The sequence below is a fragment of the Megalops cyprinoides genome, chromosome 5 (assembly GCF_013368585.1).
Source record: "Megalops cyprinoides isolate fMegCyp1 chromosome 5, fMegCyp1.pri, whole genome shotgun sequence".
NCBI classification, from domain to species: domain Eukaryota; kingdom Metazoa; phylum Chordata; class Actinopteri; order Elopiformes; family Megalopidae; genus Megalops; species Megalops cyprinoides.
In genome coordinates this window covers 5,346,402-5,364,652 of record NC_050587.1, presented here as the reverse complement: position 1 = coordinate 5,364,652, position 18,251 = coordinate 5,346,402, and the positions used below count along the sequence as shown (strand labels likewise).

At 44.1% G+C, this 18,251-nt stretch overlaps 1 protein-coding gene across 1 annotated transcript in view; it reads right to left on the bottom strand.

The window, feature by feature from the left end:
* The window catches only part of LOC118777942 (netrin receptor UNC5D-like), a 172,706-nt gene that overhangs the window by 10,033 nt on the left and 144,422 nt on the right, over window positions 1-18,251 (bottom strand). The window contains exons 9-12 of the mRNA XM_036529211.1: window positions 16,853-17,038; window positions 12,668-13,048; window positions 8,882-8,966; window positions 988-1,159 (exon numbers count right to left, since the gene is read on the bottom strand). Coding sequence (XP_036385104.1) covers window positions 988-1,159; window positions 8,882-8,966; window positions 12,668-13,048; window positions 16,853-17,038 — 824 coding nt within the window. The remainder of the gene's footprint in view (window positions 1-987; window positions 1,160-8,881; window positions 8,967-12,667; window positions 13,049-16,852; window positions 17,039-18,251) is intronic.

Below are 18,251 nucleotides of genomic sequence, written 5' to 3'. Positions count from 1 at the left end.
TTTCCATGCTGTGCCCGAGAGAGGCGCAATCCCGCAGGCCCTTGCCTAGCGACCTGCTTGCTTCTTTTGTGTTGTCCATTTTTTCGCTCCAGAATTACATTGTGCAAATGTAAATTACAACAGGTATGACGTTACCAAGACCTGGGTGGAGCCAGCTTAATGGCACCACAGCACGCTGTCTTTGGGGTCACTTTGGCCCGCTCCTTTAAGAAGTTAGTTGAAAATCACACACCAAACCGAAGTGATTGGGAGATAATCTTTTGGATCAAATATGATGCCCGGTGCACCGAGAAACAATATCTTCTAAACAAAGAGCAGTTAGCTGCCCAACAGTCTGCTCAAGTATTTCCCCACTGACTACCCTCTGCACGAACTGCGGGGTATGTAACCAGCAGCCCTGTGCACTGCATGTGTGTGACAGCGAGCCAGACAGTGTAACGTATTATAAAGAGCAGTGGGACCGAGGCGCAAGGCTGTGTTTATGTGTGTCGGGTAAGAACAGAGCAGCTCCTAGGCAAGATAAGGCTCTCTGCTCCTGCCTCTATTAAGCCTATGGTGCATGAAGAGGTCTGTGCCCCAGAGGTGTAATTACTTTACCCAGAACATGCGGCTCGGTTGGTTGTAAAGACATTACTGGGACACAGACAGTATGACACAGGGGTTCAGGTGAAATAAACCCAGCCGTACAGTCTCCGCTGAACTCAAATAAAGACGTAATGGATTAAATAAACAGACAGAGCGGCCCACAATAAAAACAGCAAGGCAAAGTAAGAAATTTCATTGGGCGGTATAAACCGCAGAGGTTTAATATCAACAAGTATATCTATAACACGTACTTACACAGGTTTTTCTCCAAGATTACTTACAACCTCTTATGAACTGAATTAATGGGCAAATTGTCTTTATGACATGCAAATGCTAAGGAAGAGGCTTCAGCCGTTTGGTCCTGGATGTGGCCAGAGATGACAGGGTCTTTCACAGCCTTACCTCCCACTTCTTCTCCTGCGTTAGTCTCTTGAGTCGGATGTTCCAATTCTCTGTGTCAACCTCGGCGCAGTGGGCTATCGTCATGGCAACCGGGCAGGACAGGTCAAGTCCGGGTGGGCCGTAGGTGACCTCTGGGCTGAGTAGCACCTCGTAGCCTTCATCGCTCTGAGCACTGCGAGAACAGACACCTGCAGTTAAAGACCCACACAGGGGCTCCCGGGTGCAGAGCGAGGCATAGTCATTTTCCTTCAGACAGGGAGAAGGCCTTATCTGGATTTTAATAAACACTACAGCACATCAGAAACCTTGCTGTGCTAATTCCTTTCAAGGCCCGGATCCTAAGGTTGTTCTAAGAACAAACTGTACTTATACACGTCACTTGAAGAAACATTTCTTCAAGTGGAGTCACAACAGCCAGGGTCACATTCACTTTAAGCTGACTTCTTCAGAACTACAATTTTGACAGACACAGACAAAGGAAAAAAATCTACCCATTATGTGACTTCAGGGAGACTTTCATCCAAGTCATAATATCAGTGGAATTTCAAACACACAGAATATGAAATCTCTATTAATAATGAAACGTTGGTACTCCCAAGAAGCTCAGCTGTATAAGGCACTCATTCCAAGCATACAGCCTACAGCACCTACAGTCAAAGAAACTGCAAGCCTTTGGCAATGCCATGTAGTGCACTTATAACTGGCTCTGTTCTGCAGGGGTACGGTGGGTTGTGCCAGACAGAGTCAGTTATTCAGATGACATCAGCAGGGGATGCGCCTTTCCTGTGTTCGTTATCTGGATTCCTGTGATATATTGTGGGAGTTATAGTATGGAAAATAGGCTTTGGCAGTATATGAATGTATCAGATAACTACATTCATGGTGCTTCAGCACTCCTGTGAGAGAGCAGAGAATTCTGGGGTGAATCAAGTTTAGCGTGTATACACTGTCAATTCCAAAACTGAATTGGAAATGGAAAAAAATATTTAAAAAAAAAACTGAAAAACTGGACAGAAAACACCCAAAATGAAGATTTTTTAAAATCGTATATATCATAATTGCATCCACCTCTTCCAAAGCATATATGTGTCAACCATGGAAATACCTTTTGTGACAACAGTTTTTGAAGAGTCTGAAAAGGACCCTGTCTTTCATAAACAGCAGATAACCTTTTGAAGGAATGCACTGACTTGTCATTCACTTGTTTGGCATTTGCTCTCATAATGTTTTAGCTTAACTTTAATTCCGATCACGCCTCTTTGGAAAAAAGCAATTAGCAAGAAACAATTGAGCTCGCATTCCACTGTAGAAAATCAAAGTAAAAGCACAGCAACAGTTAGCAGCTATTCCCTTATTCTTCCATTTCACCACTGAGCTGCAACCACCAACCCTACACCTGTAAATACGGCCTCCACTGTTAATATTCAGAGTGACATACCAAAGCCTCCTTGACAGGAAGCCTTTCTCTAAAAGCTTGGGAGAAGCAGGAGAGATAATTAGTGTCAGAGTGCAAAAGAGAGGGGAGAATCCCCTTGTCAAAGCTCTTCCCTGATTGTATAATATTCCAAAAAGGTCAACAGCAGACCACCGGCTTTCTTTGTCTTGCGGTTCTTTAAAGGTCTGAAGCAGTCATAACGACATCATCAGCCAAACTATGAGTACCACACCCTGAGGGCTATTCATACATCTTAAAACCAGCTCTTTAGAAAAGAAAAAGAAAACAGACTAATAGTATTTTCTGATTTATATAACTTCTGTCAGACTGACCTATCTCCACAATCACACTGACTCTCTGCATGAATAAATAACTGTAGTAAAAGACAATGGGAGTATGAGTATATTGTATTTGTTTTTTTGTGAAACGTTTGGAGAAAATTAATCCACAATCAAATACATTAATGACTTTAATCTAATACTTCAGTCTGTTTTAGATCCAGTCACTCTGTCACTAGAGTTAATGAGATCAAGGTAACAAGCAAGCAAGGTAACAGGCTCAGTTTTATTGAGCTTAATTTAGTTGATAATACTGTTCTATCCAAGCTAAAAAATGAAGTGACTGGTCTCTCTGAAAATACATTATACTGATTCCATGCATACTATGATAATAGCTAGCACTTTGCTGTCACAAGAGGATATCACTCAAAACTGTCATCAGTGGAAAAAGGTGTATGCCATGGCTAGACAGAAATATTGGTTAGCACTAGGTATACTGCACTGTTACACTTTAATAAAGCATTACAGAATGCCTGACACAAACACACACAAGCTAAAGCATAACTCTTCACATCTACTAAAAACATCAAGACTTTGCTCAATAACATTACATGATGGCACAACAGCAAAGTGGTGTAGTGGTAAGGAACAGGGCTTGTGACCAAAGCTATATAAATAGATAAAATTATTTATGTCATTCTGGATAAGAGCATCAGCTAAATGACAATAATATAATGCAATAGAGAACATCAACCTAGTTTTAGTCATGTGTATAATTAACCCCCATGCACTTACATGCACATCCATAAATGTACAAATACACGCATACCGACACACACATACACGTTTACAGACACACACACAACGGTCAGCACAACACTGCAGTGTGCAGAGTGGGGAAATTTAAACTAAACAGGCATGTCCTTCACAGCTACATGCACCCAGCATGCTGCTGGTGCAAGAGTCTACACACTGAGGAGATCCCCCCCTCATTCCTGTTCAGCCTTGGCACACTATATCCTTGTCCAGAAGGCAACTGCCCAAAGTAATATGCCAAAGTGTGTGTTCTGTCAAAACCAATGAGCTCATCTTTCATCACTGCCTGACTGCTCTATCTCCCATTTAACCCCTGTATGGCATCCTGAACAGCTCTGATCCTAGAGCCTTGCTCTTCCTGAGTCCTCTCTCACTGACAGGCTACCCTGCCAGACCCAAAACAAGAACGTCATAATGCTGTTAATGTGAAAGACAAGATTAAAAAAAAAAGGTATTTTAGGGTCAACATTCAGTTCCCTAACCCTCTCAGATGGTATGCATGCTGTTACCACCTCTTTGTGATGTTCAGGGTGTCTATGCTAGTAAGGTGCTTAAAGACTGCTTCTCTTCCCGCTTGTCTGTCACTGATGACCAGGTCTACAGGTTCTGCTCTTTCAGAAAATACTTCTTTTCAAAATCCTTGCAAAGTTTACAAAGTATTGTTTGAATGACTCATGTACTAACTTTGCCTCTGTTTCCATGTGGTCCTCTCTATTGGAAGGGTCTCCATGCACTGCACCATCAGCAGACTTCAAAGACACACAACTATCATGCAATCCTCCAGGGTCACTGGTTTATATCAAGGTCAACACAGGAGACTCCTGCTCCCTTAGCAGGTGCCTGTGGATGAACTGACCAGTAAATGAAGAGTCATTCATGGTGACAGACCCCAGTCCATCACTCATGGGGTCGGCCTCTACCATCAGGCGTTAAAGCGTATTACCCTGGACATGCAGCTGCATACAGACAAACAAAAGTCCAGGAAGAGATCAGCATTAGGGCCTGTAATTAAATGCAAGGCATAGAAGAACCTTTCTTTGTTTTGTTATTACCCTGCAGTTCACAGCAAACACCAGCTCTGTCGCAAAACACATCAAGGCTGTGTAAAATCTAAACACAAACAGCAATTGCCCTACTGAAAAAAGCAGTGGGAGTAGCTTCTTCCCCTGATCATGTGATCCCGTTTCAGCTCTGCAGAGCTGCTGCTGAGGTATTCATGGCCCTTAGTGTACTCGGCACATGGAGGACCCTCCCCGCTGATTCTCCCACTTGAAATGCATTGCATCGGGTGCTGCGGAGCACGGACACAATGTGGCGGGACTCAGGGGAAGCGTGAAGCCCCTGGAGCTCTGATCTGTGCTGAACGGCCTGCCTCAGCTCAGAGTGGCTGTGAGCTCTCAGACCTGCGCCCGTCTTCCTCAGCGCCTCCATGGGCCAGCGGCCACACATAATACAAGAGATCTATGCCCATTCACAAACGATGAGAGAAGCACTGGCTGAGGCAACACGACATCATCTCTGTCTACTGTGGAGGTCGAGACAGTGGAGATACTTGTCATGAATGTAGCTGCTGCTTCCTGGGCCAGCCACCAGATGGCCACCTAACTTCCTGTGTTCTCTATGTCTCATTTAGTTCGCTTTTTTCACCTGTGTTAATTAGCTATTGTTTTCATCTGTGTTCCCTGTTGCTCACTCTTGAGTTTCCATGCATAGTGTGTGTGTACTCCTGTGCCAAGCCTGTTTTGTATCCCCCATGTTTCCAGTAAAAGGTCATTTTATTTTCTTTGAGCCAAACCTCTTGTGCCTCATCATCTCTGCATTTGGGTTCAACCTGCTCCTGGTCACAAGACCATGAAAAGGGAGGCATCACTGGTGGTAGCTTTCATTCCAGCAGAAAACCACGGTGAAACGTGCTATCTTTACTCTTCTGCTGGCTCATATTAGCTCCTAGAAGTGTTTGCTTGGCCATGAGCTATTTTGTTGAATGTGTGCACTGTCACACTAACACAATTTTACAGATTCCTCTTCCTTATGGTGAATCTGTGTCACGTGAAATCCACGTGAAGCCATTTAACAACTCATTTTCTTCCCAGTGTATGTGACGTCTAATCGACTATGTCTTTATTGGACTACTAGCCCTAAGCTTGTCAGGGCATCTCTAATGACCATGCTGAGCGCAGTCATTTTGTTTAATGTGGCCTTAAAAAACAGGCCCCTCTTACAGCACAGTGTCCCTATAACAGCTCCAGAGGACTGGCTTTTAGCTTGGCTTAGAAGAAACAGCTCTGTGCTGGCCCTCCCACTCTCCCTTCAAGTAGCGAAATTGTGTTGCATGGAGGTCTAGTGTAACATTCTTATCAGGCCGAGCAGTGCTTTGCTTCAGCCACTTGGAGAGAGAGGGCAGCAAGGTGGTATAGCTGCTGGCAAAAGTGCAAGCAAATTCCTCAAACCTGGCGCCAAATTACTGTATCAAATTGATTTCTATCCTGCCATAGAGAGGACTGTCCAAAATTAGATGGTTGGGCTGAGGAAGAAGAATGGATTCAATTCGCCACTGTCCCCTTTAGCCGTCAAAGATACGCCATGATTGACAGCTCTCTGCCTCGCACCCTCAGAATAACTCGGGATGTGAGCTGGGAGTAAACAGCATTACGCCTATCAGGGGGAAACAGCAGCCCCAAAGTAGGGGGAGCTCAACAAGATTAGGCCTTGCGCAAACTGTCCAATTCTCAACCAGTTAAGCTTTGCAACATAACCAACACCATCAGGAATGAGTTAAGAAATAGTATTTTCCCTTACTTCATATCAGGTGACAGTGAACTGTGTTTGTCTCCCTTAAGCCCACTGACCGGTTAAGAAAGCTGCCTCATTGTTCAATGTAGAATCTCTTGAAAGAGTACAGAAAAAGTACAAAGATGTCAATGCATGTTTGCAGTAATATTGCATTTTTACGTGGTATAATAGAGATTGTAATGGAGGTGAAAATGTTAACTGTAAATGATGCACGTGGATGACATTCAATTGTTTGTCATTGATTTTCGGCAACTAAGTAAAAGAAAACACTTGTGACAGATGTACTCATCCCGTACCTCTCCAAAGTGTTTTGGTTATAATAAAAATAATCTGTTTACTGACCCTGTTTGTGTGGCGGAGGCACTCCACAGGATAAAGGCAATCAGTGGTCTTTGAACAGGACACAAAGGTCCCATGACCACAAAGGCTATTTTCAGCTTTCTGCATGCAGTTGTTGGGTGCTTTAAACACATCAAAATAAATGTAAAAAATGTGACCACACTGAAGCTTGTTCTTTTATGTGGAACAGCCAGATGTCCCATGGACACTGCTGCCATGCTCTATGGAACATATATTAACATAATTATAATAGCGTAGAGCAAAGAGGCAATGGGAAACCATAGACATGCTCTAGTCGTTATGAGATGTACTCGGTAATGGGCTGCTGTGGAAGAATACAGTGATATTCAATGGGGTTTAAAGTATAATGTTATGCATTTATAACCTGTGTACATTGCATTTTATCATTCAAAAGCCTATATTTTATGTATGTGCGAATGGCTTTTATATAAATATTCTCCTCTTCAGCTGTTGTGAAACAGAAAATATTGAGACTGCCCAACTCACAATTTTCAGGTCACAGTTCCTTGGTTGTAATTTGCGATTAAATAGTTTTTTTTTCATCACCCTTCTTGTATTAGTGTGATATTCCCCAGACATAGATTCTGAAAATAGAAATACTACAGCCATGAATACTACAGCCATGAATCTTTTATAAAACAGAGTAATCATCCCTTTGAAAATGTATTAATTGAATGAACAGCTTTGTATTTTGTACCATTTTAAATCACATAGTATAAGGCTTTTTCAAGAGAAGACTATCATTAATAAAGTCTCCTATCTTTCTTAAACACCAGTGCACAGATCTTTGTTCTTTTTCATGGGTCCTGTAAATTGACAGCACCTGGTTGTGCGGTCACTTAAATGCATTCTCATAAACATTAGAAAATGAAAAGAAAAATAGATGCAGACATAAAACAAAGCGTCAAAAAAAAAAAAAAAAAAAAAATGAATCCAAAAACGCTTAGACACGATATCACAAAACCTAATGTGCTCTCCTGGTTCAGCACTAACACACAAACATACCCCTATAAATCTAATAAAAAAGCCCACTCCGGTCTCCGGTGTGTGATGACACGAATGGCACAGCACAGACGCCAGAGGTGAGTTAGTGAGATGACAGGCCAGCGATTCGGCTGCAGGCACATGCTGGTACATGCCCTGGCTCAGCGTCTGGGAGAAGAGAGATCGATTTCCATCATGCCAACTGCTTCTGCACAGTCAGTGCTCTGCGTGGGAGAGGCCTGTCCACATCGATTGAAGACTTTCTTTTGCATTTGATCAGTTAGTCGCAATGCGGAGGAACAAATTAAAGGGGACAGGATCTATTAGAGAGATTAGATCCGACGCTTCAGTGAACACAAGGCCGGGCTCTCACTAGTGGCAGCGACGTCTCTGTGTGTTTGGGAGGCTTTTGTAATATGCCGCTTGCTTTAATTTCTCAGGACTGGTCTGAAGACAGGACTAGCTCCTTAGCTGGCCTGGATACAAAAGGGTCGCAAATAGATGTAAAGGATCTGTTAAACACCTAAAATGAACTTAGTTATATTAGGATAACAGTATAGAATAGTGGTCAGGAGCAGGACTCATAAATGAAAAGCTGCTGGTTCGATTCCCCGCTGGGGCACTGCTGTTGTACCCTTGGGCAAGGTACTTACCCCACAATTGCCTCAGTAAATATCCAGCTGTATAAATGGGTAACATAAAAATTGTAGCCTATGTAAGTCTCTCTAGATAAGGGTGCCTGCTAAGTGACGATGTAATGTAGGGGAAATAATGCTACTGGTCTCATTGCCATTGGTTTGGTGTTACTTAATTTTGGACAAGGCACTACGACATTACAAAGTACATTTTGAAATAATCACACAGATGCTAGCACAGAATATTAGGAGTGTTGTGAAGATGTAGGTTAACCAATACCATTCCTCAGAACAGTTCCAATTCCACCACAGTACCCTTTTTTCTGCTGTCCCAGATGCTCAGGAAGAAGCTGCAAAGCTCTCCAGGAAACAGCTGTCCTATTCTTCACACATATCCCATGGAGAGTGTATGGTGAGCTGGGAAGCCGGGTGTTTCTGCGTGTGTGTGTGTGTGTGTGTGTGTGTGTGTGTGTGTGTGTGTGTGTGCGCGCACAAGACAGAGAAAGACAGAAAGGGGAAGAGGGAGAGAGAGATAGAGGGAGAGAGAGAGGAACTGCTGCCCTTGCTGGGTTCACTGAACAAGCCATCCTCACCTGGACTTGTCCTGATTGATGATCATGTACATCTCCCAGGTGGTGTCCTCACTGATGGCCCCGTGCGGTACCAGCAGGCTGACTCCTGCAAGAGGACACAGAGGACACGGTGCCAAGGCCCCGGTCACACTTCTGGGTGATAACAACAGGCTTATAAATGATGACTACCATAAATCGTTGAATTACGTCACACCAAACAATGTCTATTTGTTCTGCGCATCTATCAATGGTTGCTTTCTAGTCACTTTGGCAGAGGCCAGCAGAGCACAAAAGTAGATAATCTTCACTACTTTAGCCAATAGCTACACGAGTGGCTTTCTGCTACTAATGTACAGGACATTCCAAATTACTGCTCTCAGGTTCCTTTTTTAAAGGCATTTGAAAAGCGGCTGTTTTTTCCCCACAGAGTTCAATTTTTCACCTTAAAAATTTTTGAGTATTTGGTCTTACATTTTTAACCCATACCCTCTGCATTGATGACATTTATTGACTGATCACAATAATTATATTGCAACCATTTTTTTGCATAGTCGTAACAGGTTAGCAATATAATTTCATTGATGATGCAGTTAGAAAAATCAGTGTGACCCCAAAAAAATCTTTTGTTGTTCAAGGTTGTTTTTATAGTTATCATTGTTATGTGACCACCTCCTTTAACCTAACGAACTGATATTTTTGTTTCTATTCCAGGTCCCACCTGGTGCTTTAGACTGTGAGCAGGTGGGTGGGAGTGCCCGTTCATTGACCAGTTGTACCAGTCCTGCATTTTGAATGTCACAACTGTGCCACTTCTACTGATGTAGAAATCATGGCAGATACCGGAGTATAATTTACATTTTACTAACACATGCTTATCAATAGGATGCCAGACTTTTGTGGACTATTTGATTTCAGTGACATGTCTATATACATTACATTATTGGCATTTAACCAATGCTCTTATCTAGTGACTTATTTTTACTTTTTATTCATTTGTGCGGCTGGATATTTACTGAGGCAATTGTGGGTTAAGTACCTTGCCCAAGGGTACAGCAGCAGTGCCCCAGCAGGGAATTGAACCAGCAACCTTTCGCTTATGAGCCCCGCTCCTTACCACTATGCTACACTTCCACCCCTCATATATAAAATATTTACCTTGTCCATTATCATTGCAAATGAAGTACATACAAATGTCATATTTCCTGTATGATCACAGTCGCACACATTACACATAAGCACCGAGCATGAACAGCCAGGCTGTGAGGCTGAGGGAAATAAAAGAAGGAGATGAGAAATATCACCCCTGCTGTGCTTCCATCAGGACACGAGCTCGGGAGAGTGGAGTTCCTGATTTCTCCCCCTGCACTGTGGCGCTCCACCAGTTAGCTGTCATTAAACAGGAAAAAAGTGGAGGTGACAGCGAGAGCAGGCCCCCGGAAACCTCTTAAATCCTCACTGCAGTGCTGACTGCGACAACACCCCAAACCGTTACTCTCCTGGGTGCCAATCTAGTCTGCCAACTGATGGAGGTGCCACAGGGTAGCACAGGTGATGTGTGTGAGTATGTGTATGTGTGTGTATGCCTGTGTGTGCGTGTGTATTTGTGTGTGCAAGCACGTGTCTGGGTTCTTAGGCTGGGGAGTGGACTGACATCTAATCATAACTATCTGCTGCTTCCATCCTTTGCCTGCTTGCTTTCTCGATCCCTGTCAGGTGAAGGATGACTGTTCTGACCCTGCCAATTGTTGTTTTGGTCGTTTTGGTGACCCCCGCTGGTTCTTTCCAAGAAATGTCAATGTGACAGGAAGTGAGAGCACCCAGGAAGTGAGTGCAGTAGGAGCATTGCTAGAGCATGTTGTTTGTATCCAGGGAAAATCCTTGCCATCCTCGCTTGTTATCCCTTAAGAAGGCATTCCCTGTAAGGAAATTTGTTTGTTATCATCCATCTTTAGTTTGAGTACATCTAAATAAGTGAAATGTTAGTTGAGTTGTTATATTTGATAGCACTCTGTCGGGTTCTGTTGAGCGCATGTATATTGCCTTATGCCTTTACAGTATTTTACAGTAGTTTTTACAGAATAACAGTTAATTTCTAAATACTAACCTGGCATTTATGTATGCGAATATGATTTATGTACACGATACTTATCAGTGTATGTATCTGTATTTTCAGTTTCACACCGTTCATATGATAAAACACTCTCAACATCGCATTGTGGTCCCGAGAGTCATTGTATGGAGGTGTTTAACTTTCTGGATAAATGAATGGGAGATTCATTGAGACCAGTACAATGACAGAACTGAAAGGAATATTGCACTTGTGGTGAAGCAGTGGGTCTGGCTTGCGTTTTGCGAGCTGGAGGCCTGTGGGCTCGTCTGATGAGCTCCAGTTGGCAGGTGTAGGCAGAAAACCATCCCTCTCAGCAGCAAACCACATGCAAAGTGCACCCTTTAAAATGCCCTGGAGAGTAGGGCTCCCCCATAGCTCAGTGGCTAAGGCATTTCTTTTGGGCGCAAGCTGAGCTCCATGGCCTTGGATCGATGGTAGCCGTATCATCAGCCGACAACACCCTGGACCCCATGGCGGTGGAACAAATTGGCTTTGTTCCGCCAGGGGATAGGGGCAGATAGGTCGGCCAGGGGTTTGTCCTTCTCATCACTCGTCAGCGACCCTTACTGGTCAATCTGGCACCCGCAAGCTTGTCTGTATGAAGCTGTGAATCCTTTGACTTCCTCTGTGTCTGTGGCTGATGAAAAAAAAGCTGTGTCTTCCTCCGACTCATGTCTGTGCAGGCTTAGCATTGGGACTGTGGTGTGCAAAGAATCAATGCTTGCGGTCATGTCTTTTGGAGGACAGCATGCGTTTGTATGTGCTCCCAGCTTGTTAGCCAGAACTGTAGCACTGAGCAACTGGGCATTCTAAATTGGGAGAAAAAAAGGGAGAAAAAAAAGACTGACAAGCACCATTGTCTGCACACCTCCAGAGTGGCACACAGTCTTCGATTCACAAAGACCTGTGCGGACATGTCAGTAAAGCGCTGCTGACAGACTGTTAACTGTAACAGGAACAGCAGCCTTTGCAAAGGTACCCACTGGATAAATTTGTTTTTATCCTTGAGACACACTCTCAAAAGGTGACCTCTATCACAGAAAGAGAACATCAGGGATAAGAGCGATCCACAAGTATGTGCCTAAGATGTGGGAACAGGAAGAAAGAAGCTTTCTTTCAGCACTTGTCGCCAACACTGTTTGTGTACTGCTGTGATTATGAAAGCAGTGAGCGGAGAGGAATTCTTCTGTAGTGCGTGATGTTTTCTTTGACTTTGAAGGCCATGGCAATACCATGCTCTGCACTCAGCTAAAGCTGCATACAATTAAGCGCAATGAAAGTGCAAACACTTAACAAGGTGCATTCATTATGAAGATGATCCTTGGAACAGGGTGACATTGAAATCTTTGGACCAAAAGAATCGTGCAAATGTCTGCAGCACAACAGAGTTTCACAAACAGGAGCCTGATTCACTGGATTGGCTGACCTGTTGTGCGTCACTTTTCTTTAAAAAGCATGAGAAGTGTGTCTTTTTCACACTACAGGTCCCACACAGCACCACAGTAAGACGGATGCTGTTTGGAGGCTTGGTGCTACTCCACAGAGTTCATCCAAGCAACTCACAGGCAGCAGAGCAAAGCCAGCCTGTTCTGCTGGTGTGGGCTGCCTGTTATTGTTGAATGGCGACCGGGCTGGGTTCAAACCCAGGTTGAAGGGTAACATGTAAAACTGTAACCTATGTAAGTACAAAAACTCACCCGTGTTTGGCGCCACCAGCCGGCCCCCCGTGTGCCCGAACACGCCCACAGTCTTCAGCGGGGCCCTGGAGTGCTTGTCCACGGGGTCCGGGCTGAGCAGGCTCTTCTCCCGGCTCTCGGCAATGACGTAGTCCCCGTGGCGCAGCCCCCGGGGGAGGGTCTCGGGGTGCTCCTTGGCGTGGAACTCCGCACGGTCTGCCATCCCCAGCGATACCATGAAGGAGGTCTGAACTTTGACCTTAAGGTCTGGTAAGGGGTCGAAGAGCGAGGACTCGCTCATCAGCTCCTTGTCCATGGAGTCCTGGAAGCAGATAGGGCTGCTGTAGGCGCGCCCCACGGTCAGATCCGGGGGCATAGAGGAGTTGATCAGGAGGGGGTTTCCTGGGGGAAAAGGGAAGAGGGCATTCTTTAACCTCCACAAAAGGAGTCAAGCAGAGAAAGCAAGGGATGGCATACGCTGCACGCATCTGATTCATGGATGAAATTATGTCTCAATGATAACATGACTTCAAACTACACAAGCTTAGTTGTCTGTCTGGTCCTTACAAGGCCATCTAAATGCTGGGATGCTGGGTGTCTCAGTCATCAAAGGACACATCCTTTGGGAAACACCACCAGCCAAACCTACCTCTAATCTCATACCTCTAGCAGATATAGCATTGTTCTTGTTCAATACTATATTCCTAACTACTGGTACTCACACAATCCCAGAGTTTTGTCCAATTGCAGCAAATATATAAATAACTTAATTGACTTTATATGATTTTCCTGCATGAACACAATTTGCTTGTTCATAGGCATCGGTTTGGGACAGTCTTTTTTTATATGGATGTGCTGATATAATAGTCAAGTCAATAATGTGGACTATCTTCCTGAGATTCAATCGATTGGCACAGTGCCTGCTAAGAACTTAGGCCTGTGAAGTAGACAGTAGACCCAGCTAACAGATAGTGTACGTTGGTCAGTAAAGATAAAATGCTCCATACCACATACAATTCTGCAGCAATTATCATGAAAGTGCACAGGTGATGATAATTTTTTATTCATTATCGATTTCACATACTGCTATTTCAAATGAGCAATTATCTTCTCACATTTACAGTATGTCCATCAGAAAATCCATTTCATGCACTCTGCCTGCTGAAGACCAATCATGACCAGGTGTTCAATTTCACTCAGCAACCTCAATGATATGCAAATCAAGAGCATTTTTACTGGGGTCACAGTCTCTGATGGTATGAATGACGAAACGGCTGGAAAACCTCTTTTCTGTTAAACTTTTCTGCATGAACCCCACTGTCACAGGTTCTCCTTTAAAAATATATCTGCAGTACTTCACACTACAAATAATGGTACAAACATACTTTGCCAAGGGAACTGCTTTGTTGGATAGGACTGGAGAAAGTGGCCCCAGAGGCAGAAGTGCCTGCTTCTGTCGCTCACAGATTGGCTCCCTTACTCGCTGATAAACTCTCTCACATGCTGACCGGCTCCCTCTCTCACTAACTGGTTACTTGCTCGCTGATTGGCTCCTCGCTTGCTGATTGGCTCCCTCACTCTAACTTTGCCCAGTTCTCACTGAGAGGCCCCCTCATTACCATAAATTCACCTCTTGAGGGAGAAAAGCCCAGCAAAGCTGCAGCTGTTGAACACTGTCTGTTCAGTTCACCCTTTTTTTTTAGCGAGGGTCATTATCGATGTTGGCATTCCGTTCAAGAAGCACATAAAAGTTAAGCACTTGGGAGGGCCAGATGTGCTTCCCCCTGGTTTCAGGGGCAAGAGGGATTCGGCGACCTTCCTGCAAGGGAAGAGAATGAGTCCTGCTGCTCCTGAGCTAGCTGAGATGTGCAGGGGTGCCATGCCGTGGCCCCGCCCACTGAAAGCCCATCTGAGCCACCCCCCACCGGGGACACACTCTGGACCTCTCTGTCAGGACTGGAGGAGACCAGGCCACACTGCCTCTCTCTTTAAGACAACATTGATGTTAGTGAGGCCTCACGGCCCAACTGCTGTCTGGCATGGACTCTGGGGGGAGCGGCGCTAATGTACTCTATTTTTAGGGAAAGCTGTTCATTATTTACGGGTTTGATCCCTTTCATATCTATGTTTTGCTGAAATGGAAGTGAGAAATGCAGAAACTACGCTGATGAAAAAAAAAGGCTACATAGACTTACTAAATTACTACTATTAGAATTTAGTGATATTTTAGAATTAATTCAAAATTAAGACTAATATCAAATTACACTAAAGATCATGTTTCTTTGATTTTTCTCTATCTGTACAAATTTCCATACACAGTGGAATCATTTGAGAAAAAAAACTGTATAAAATAAAATGTATAAAGTATAAAATGCTTCATGTTTCATGGCAGACAGGCATATACTGTAAGTCATGGAGTGTATGTATGAAATTTGAAATGTGAATATTAAAATGCTAGCTGCAAAACAGGCAGTGGAGAAACAGATAATGGAAAAAGGCACTCAAAGCAACAATGTAAACGTGATCAAGAACTCACTGAATGTAAACAGACAACACAATTCTACTCTAAACAAACCAAACAGCAGATAGAGATACAGCTATTTCCATTGTGTCACTTTATTTTTCACAGTAGATTTAACCTCATGGATTACTTGCTAAATGTCTCTAATGCCTCTAATTGTCGGATTGTATACATGGCTGCTCTCCACGTATCTAATTGAATTTTAAATTGTTTAAATACGCCATAGTGTCGGCATGTGGGTGACATCTTTGACACTGTTATAAAAGCACTAATTCTGCTGTGAGCCATATGCTTGTGTGACTCATAGCATGATTAAGGCTGGAAAACATTTGCTCAATAGTAACACCTAACTACAGCAGTGATCAAACTAACATGCTCATTAAAGTCCTTGGCAGTGCAAGCCCAATGGCAGCATTAGCACAGTAGCCGTCAGGATGATCCAGGGCACTGGGACAGCTGACCAGCTGCTGCAGGAACACATCTAACAAGCCTGTTCAAGAAGAGTGGAGGAGCGGGAGGATTCACCTGGCTGGGCCTGTCCCACACACACACACATACACACACACTGATCCATCACACACACACACACACACACACACACACACACACACGCACACACACACACACGGGAAGATGTGGATATGAATGACTTCCCAGGCCTTTGAAGCAGGAAGTGTGAGGCCAGGCTGAGCCCCATCTGGCCCCTAGCTCTCATAGCGCTATTGAAACAAGGCTGAATTTACAGCCCCTCTGTTGAGATGGCTATCGTTCCCGCTGCCCTGGCGCGTCATGGGCAGAAATATTGGTCCCTGCGGCCCAGCAGCTGCAGAGGTGAGGCTGCAGACACTGTGGAGAGCAGAGGCTATTACAGCACCTTCCAAAAATGGAACCGATGCTCTGCAATCCTTGATTTTCACATTTATCCATCTCTGCCGCGCACTGCTGCACAACAGGGATCACGCAAGGTGACCGCGAGCCTGCTGGAGCGGTCGGCAGAGACTGGGAGTGAGCGTCCTTCAGAGGAGACCCGAAAGCATAAACCAGGGGGCAGCAGTGAACTTAGCAACTGTTAAACTGGAGATCATCCTGAACCTTTTTCTGATTGTCTGCGATGACTAGCAAGCTTCCCAACTCAAAATAAAGACAACCAAATATCAGCTGATTCTATTTCAGTTAATGGTGCCTGATATTGCAGCAACACAACACCATAGCGCACACCACCTCAGTCAGTTTAATTTGAATAAAGACTGGGCAACATGACATACGTCTGATTACGTCAAAGAGATTACGGATCTGTTGCAACTTATTATGTTGTAACGGCATATGCTTTTATACAACTAAAATTACTGCTTGCTAATATAAGAAATCAAGCACAGTAAGAAGGACTTAGCTGCTAGCTAAGACTTATTGAAATTCAGCTGCTTGTTAATTCTCTGCCTTTCCCATTTGTAGCTCAACAGGTGTCCATCAGTGATTGGTTACCTGTCCCACATGCAGCAGTGGGCCTGCAATTATCATAAGAAAAACTGAAGTGGATGGGAACGCACTGTTGTGTTGTGTATGCACAGTAGTTATCTGGGGCATCAGCATTGCCTAGAACTGAAGCCGAGGGTTTTGCAACCTCTGTTACTATTTGGATCTCAGACAAACTCAGACTGCCTTTTCCCACAAGCCCCTGTGCTCACCTTGCCTGGTGGTCTTAAAGTTGAATGACTGGAAGCCCCCAGTGAGCGTGGATGAGTCGATGACGTCCACCCCGTACTCGCTGCGGTTCTTTCTGTACAGCATGACGGCCACCACCAGCACAGCCACCGCGATGACCCCGGCCGCCAGGCCCGAGTAGAGGGCCACTTCGTTGTTGCCTTCGATGCCTACAGGACAGAGCGCAGAGAGAGGAGGGCGAGGGAGGTCGGCGAGCAGCAGGGGGACTGATAATTGGCCATAGACACAGGAGATGAAGGATGTCTTTGAATAAGAGCTGTGAGAGTCTAGCGCAACACTGCTCTTGAAGCTTCAGCAAAAGCTGCATCTCTGGGAGAGGCCCTCATGCTGTGAGCCCTAGATCAATACAACTGCATGAGCACGATGATTCATAAGCCTTTATGTATACTATATACATCTTTCAGAAATGTTTTCCAAGAACTTTCCCAATGCAGAAGTCTTCCATAATTTCTGGGTCAAGGACTTACATCAGAGCTCATACCAAAATTTCAGCGATTCATTTGATATTCTGATAACAGAATAACAAAGATAATGTCTATGTGTAAGAAGCAAACAGATGAGTCTGTGTTTGAGCTCTGATACCTGGGAGGGGGCCGATTTATAAATGAATGCCTTGCAGCACTGTATTTAGCGTGGGCCGGCAATGTAATGCTTGTTAAAAGAGTGAATGCTGTTAATGAGGTCTCTATAAATACATGGGTTTGTGCCCACTGTAGCACCTGACATTCATTTGAAATGTGGCACTGCTATGCATGAGGATTCCAAAAGTGTATGATTTATTATGTAATTATGCACTCAAAATTTCCTGCAATGTATAATATGACATTGCTCTATGGTGGAGGTGGCTCTATAAGGAAAAAAACAAAAACAAAACAAAATTAAAGAAACCCTGCCACATGTCCAGAAAAGACTTTTGGGGGCCAATGCTGTTCAATAAAACATGTTTGAGCACACCTACAATCCTCATAGTCTTCCCAGAGTTGCAGCAAAAACTGATTTCTTGGCATTCTTGTGGAGATGCTTTGATGATATGGATGAAACATTGACCAATCAAATGGAGCAGAGTGAGTCAAAGACATTGGTACTTAATTGCTGAGGATTTTAGTGCGATTTTAGTGTGTAATCTCTGAGTATTTTACAACAGCTTCCAAAATGAACCAATTTAGCGAGTGGTGTTTTCCCCTTCCTGATGGAGATCACATGTGTCTTGTCACAGATGGTACGCACATTAGAATTCACAGTGAGGTTGTAACTGAGGGAGCTAAACTGCCGACAAATGCAGCCCAGTGCGTAAAAACTTTACACATTCAAATAGTTTAGCCGAGTGCCTGGAGTCAAGAAGATAATAAAAAGTCTGGTTTT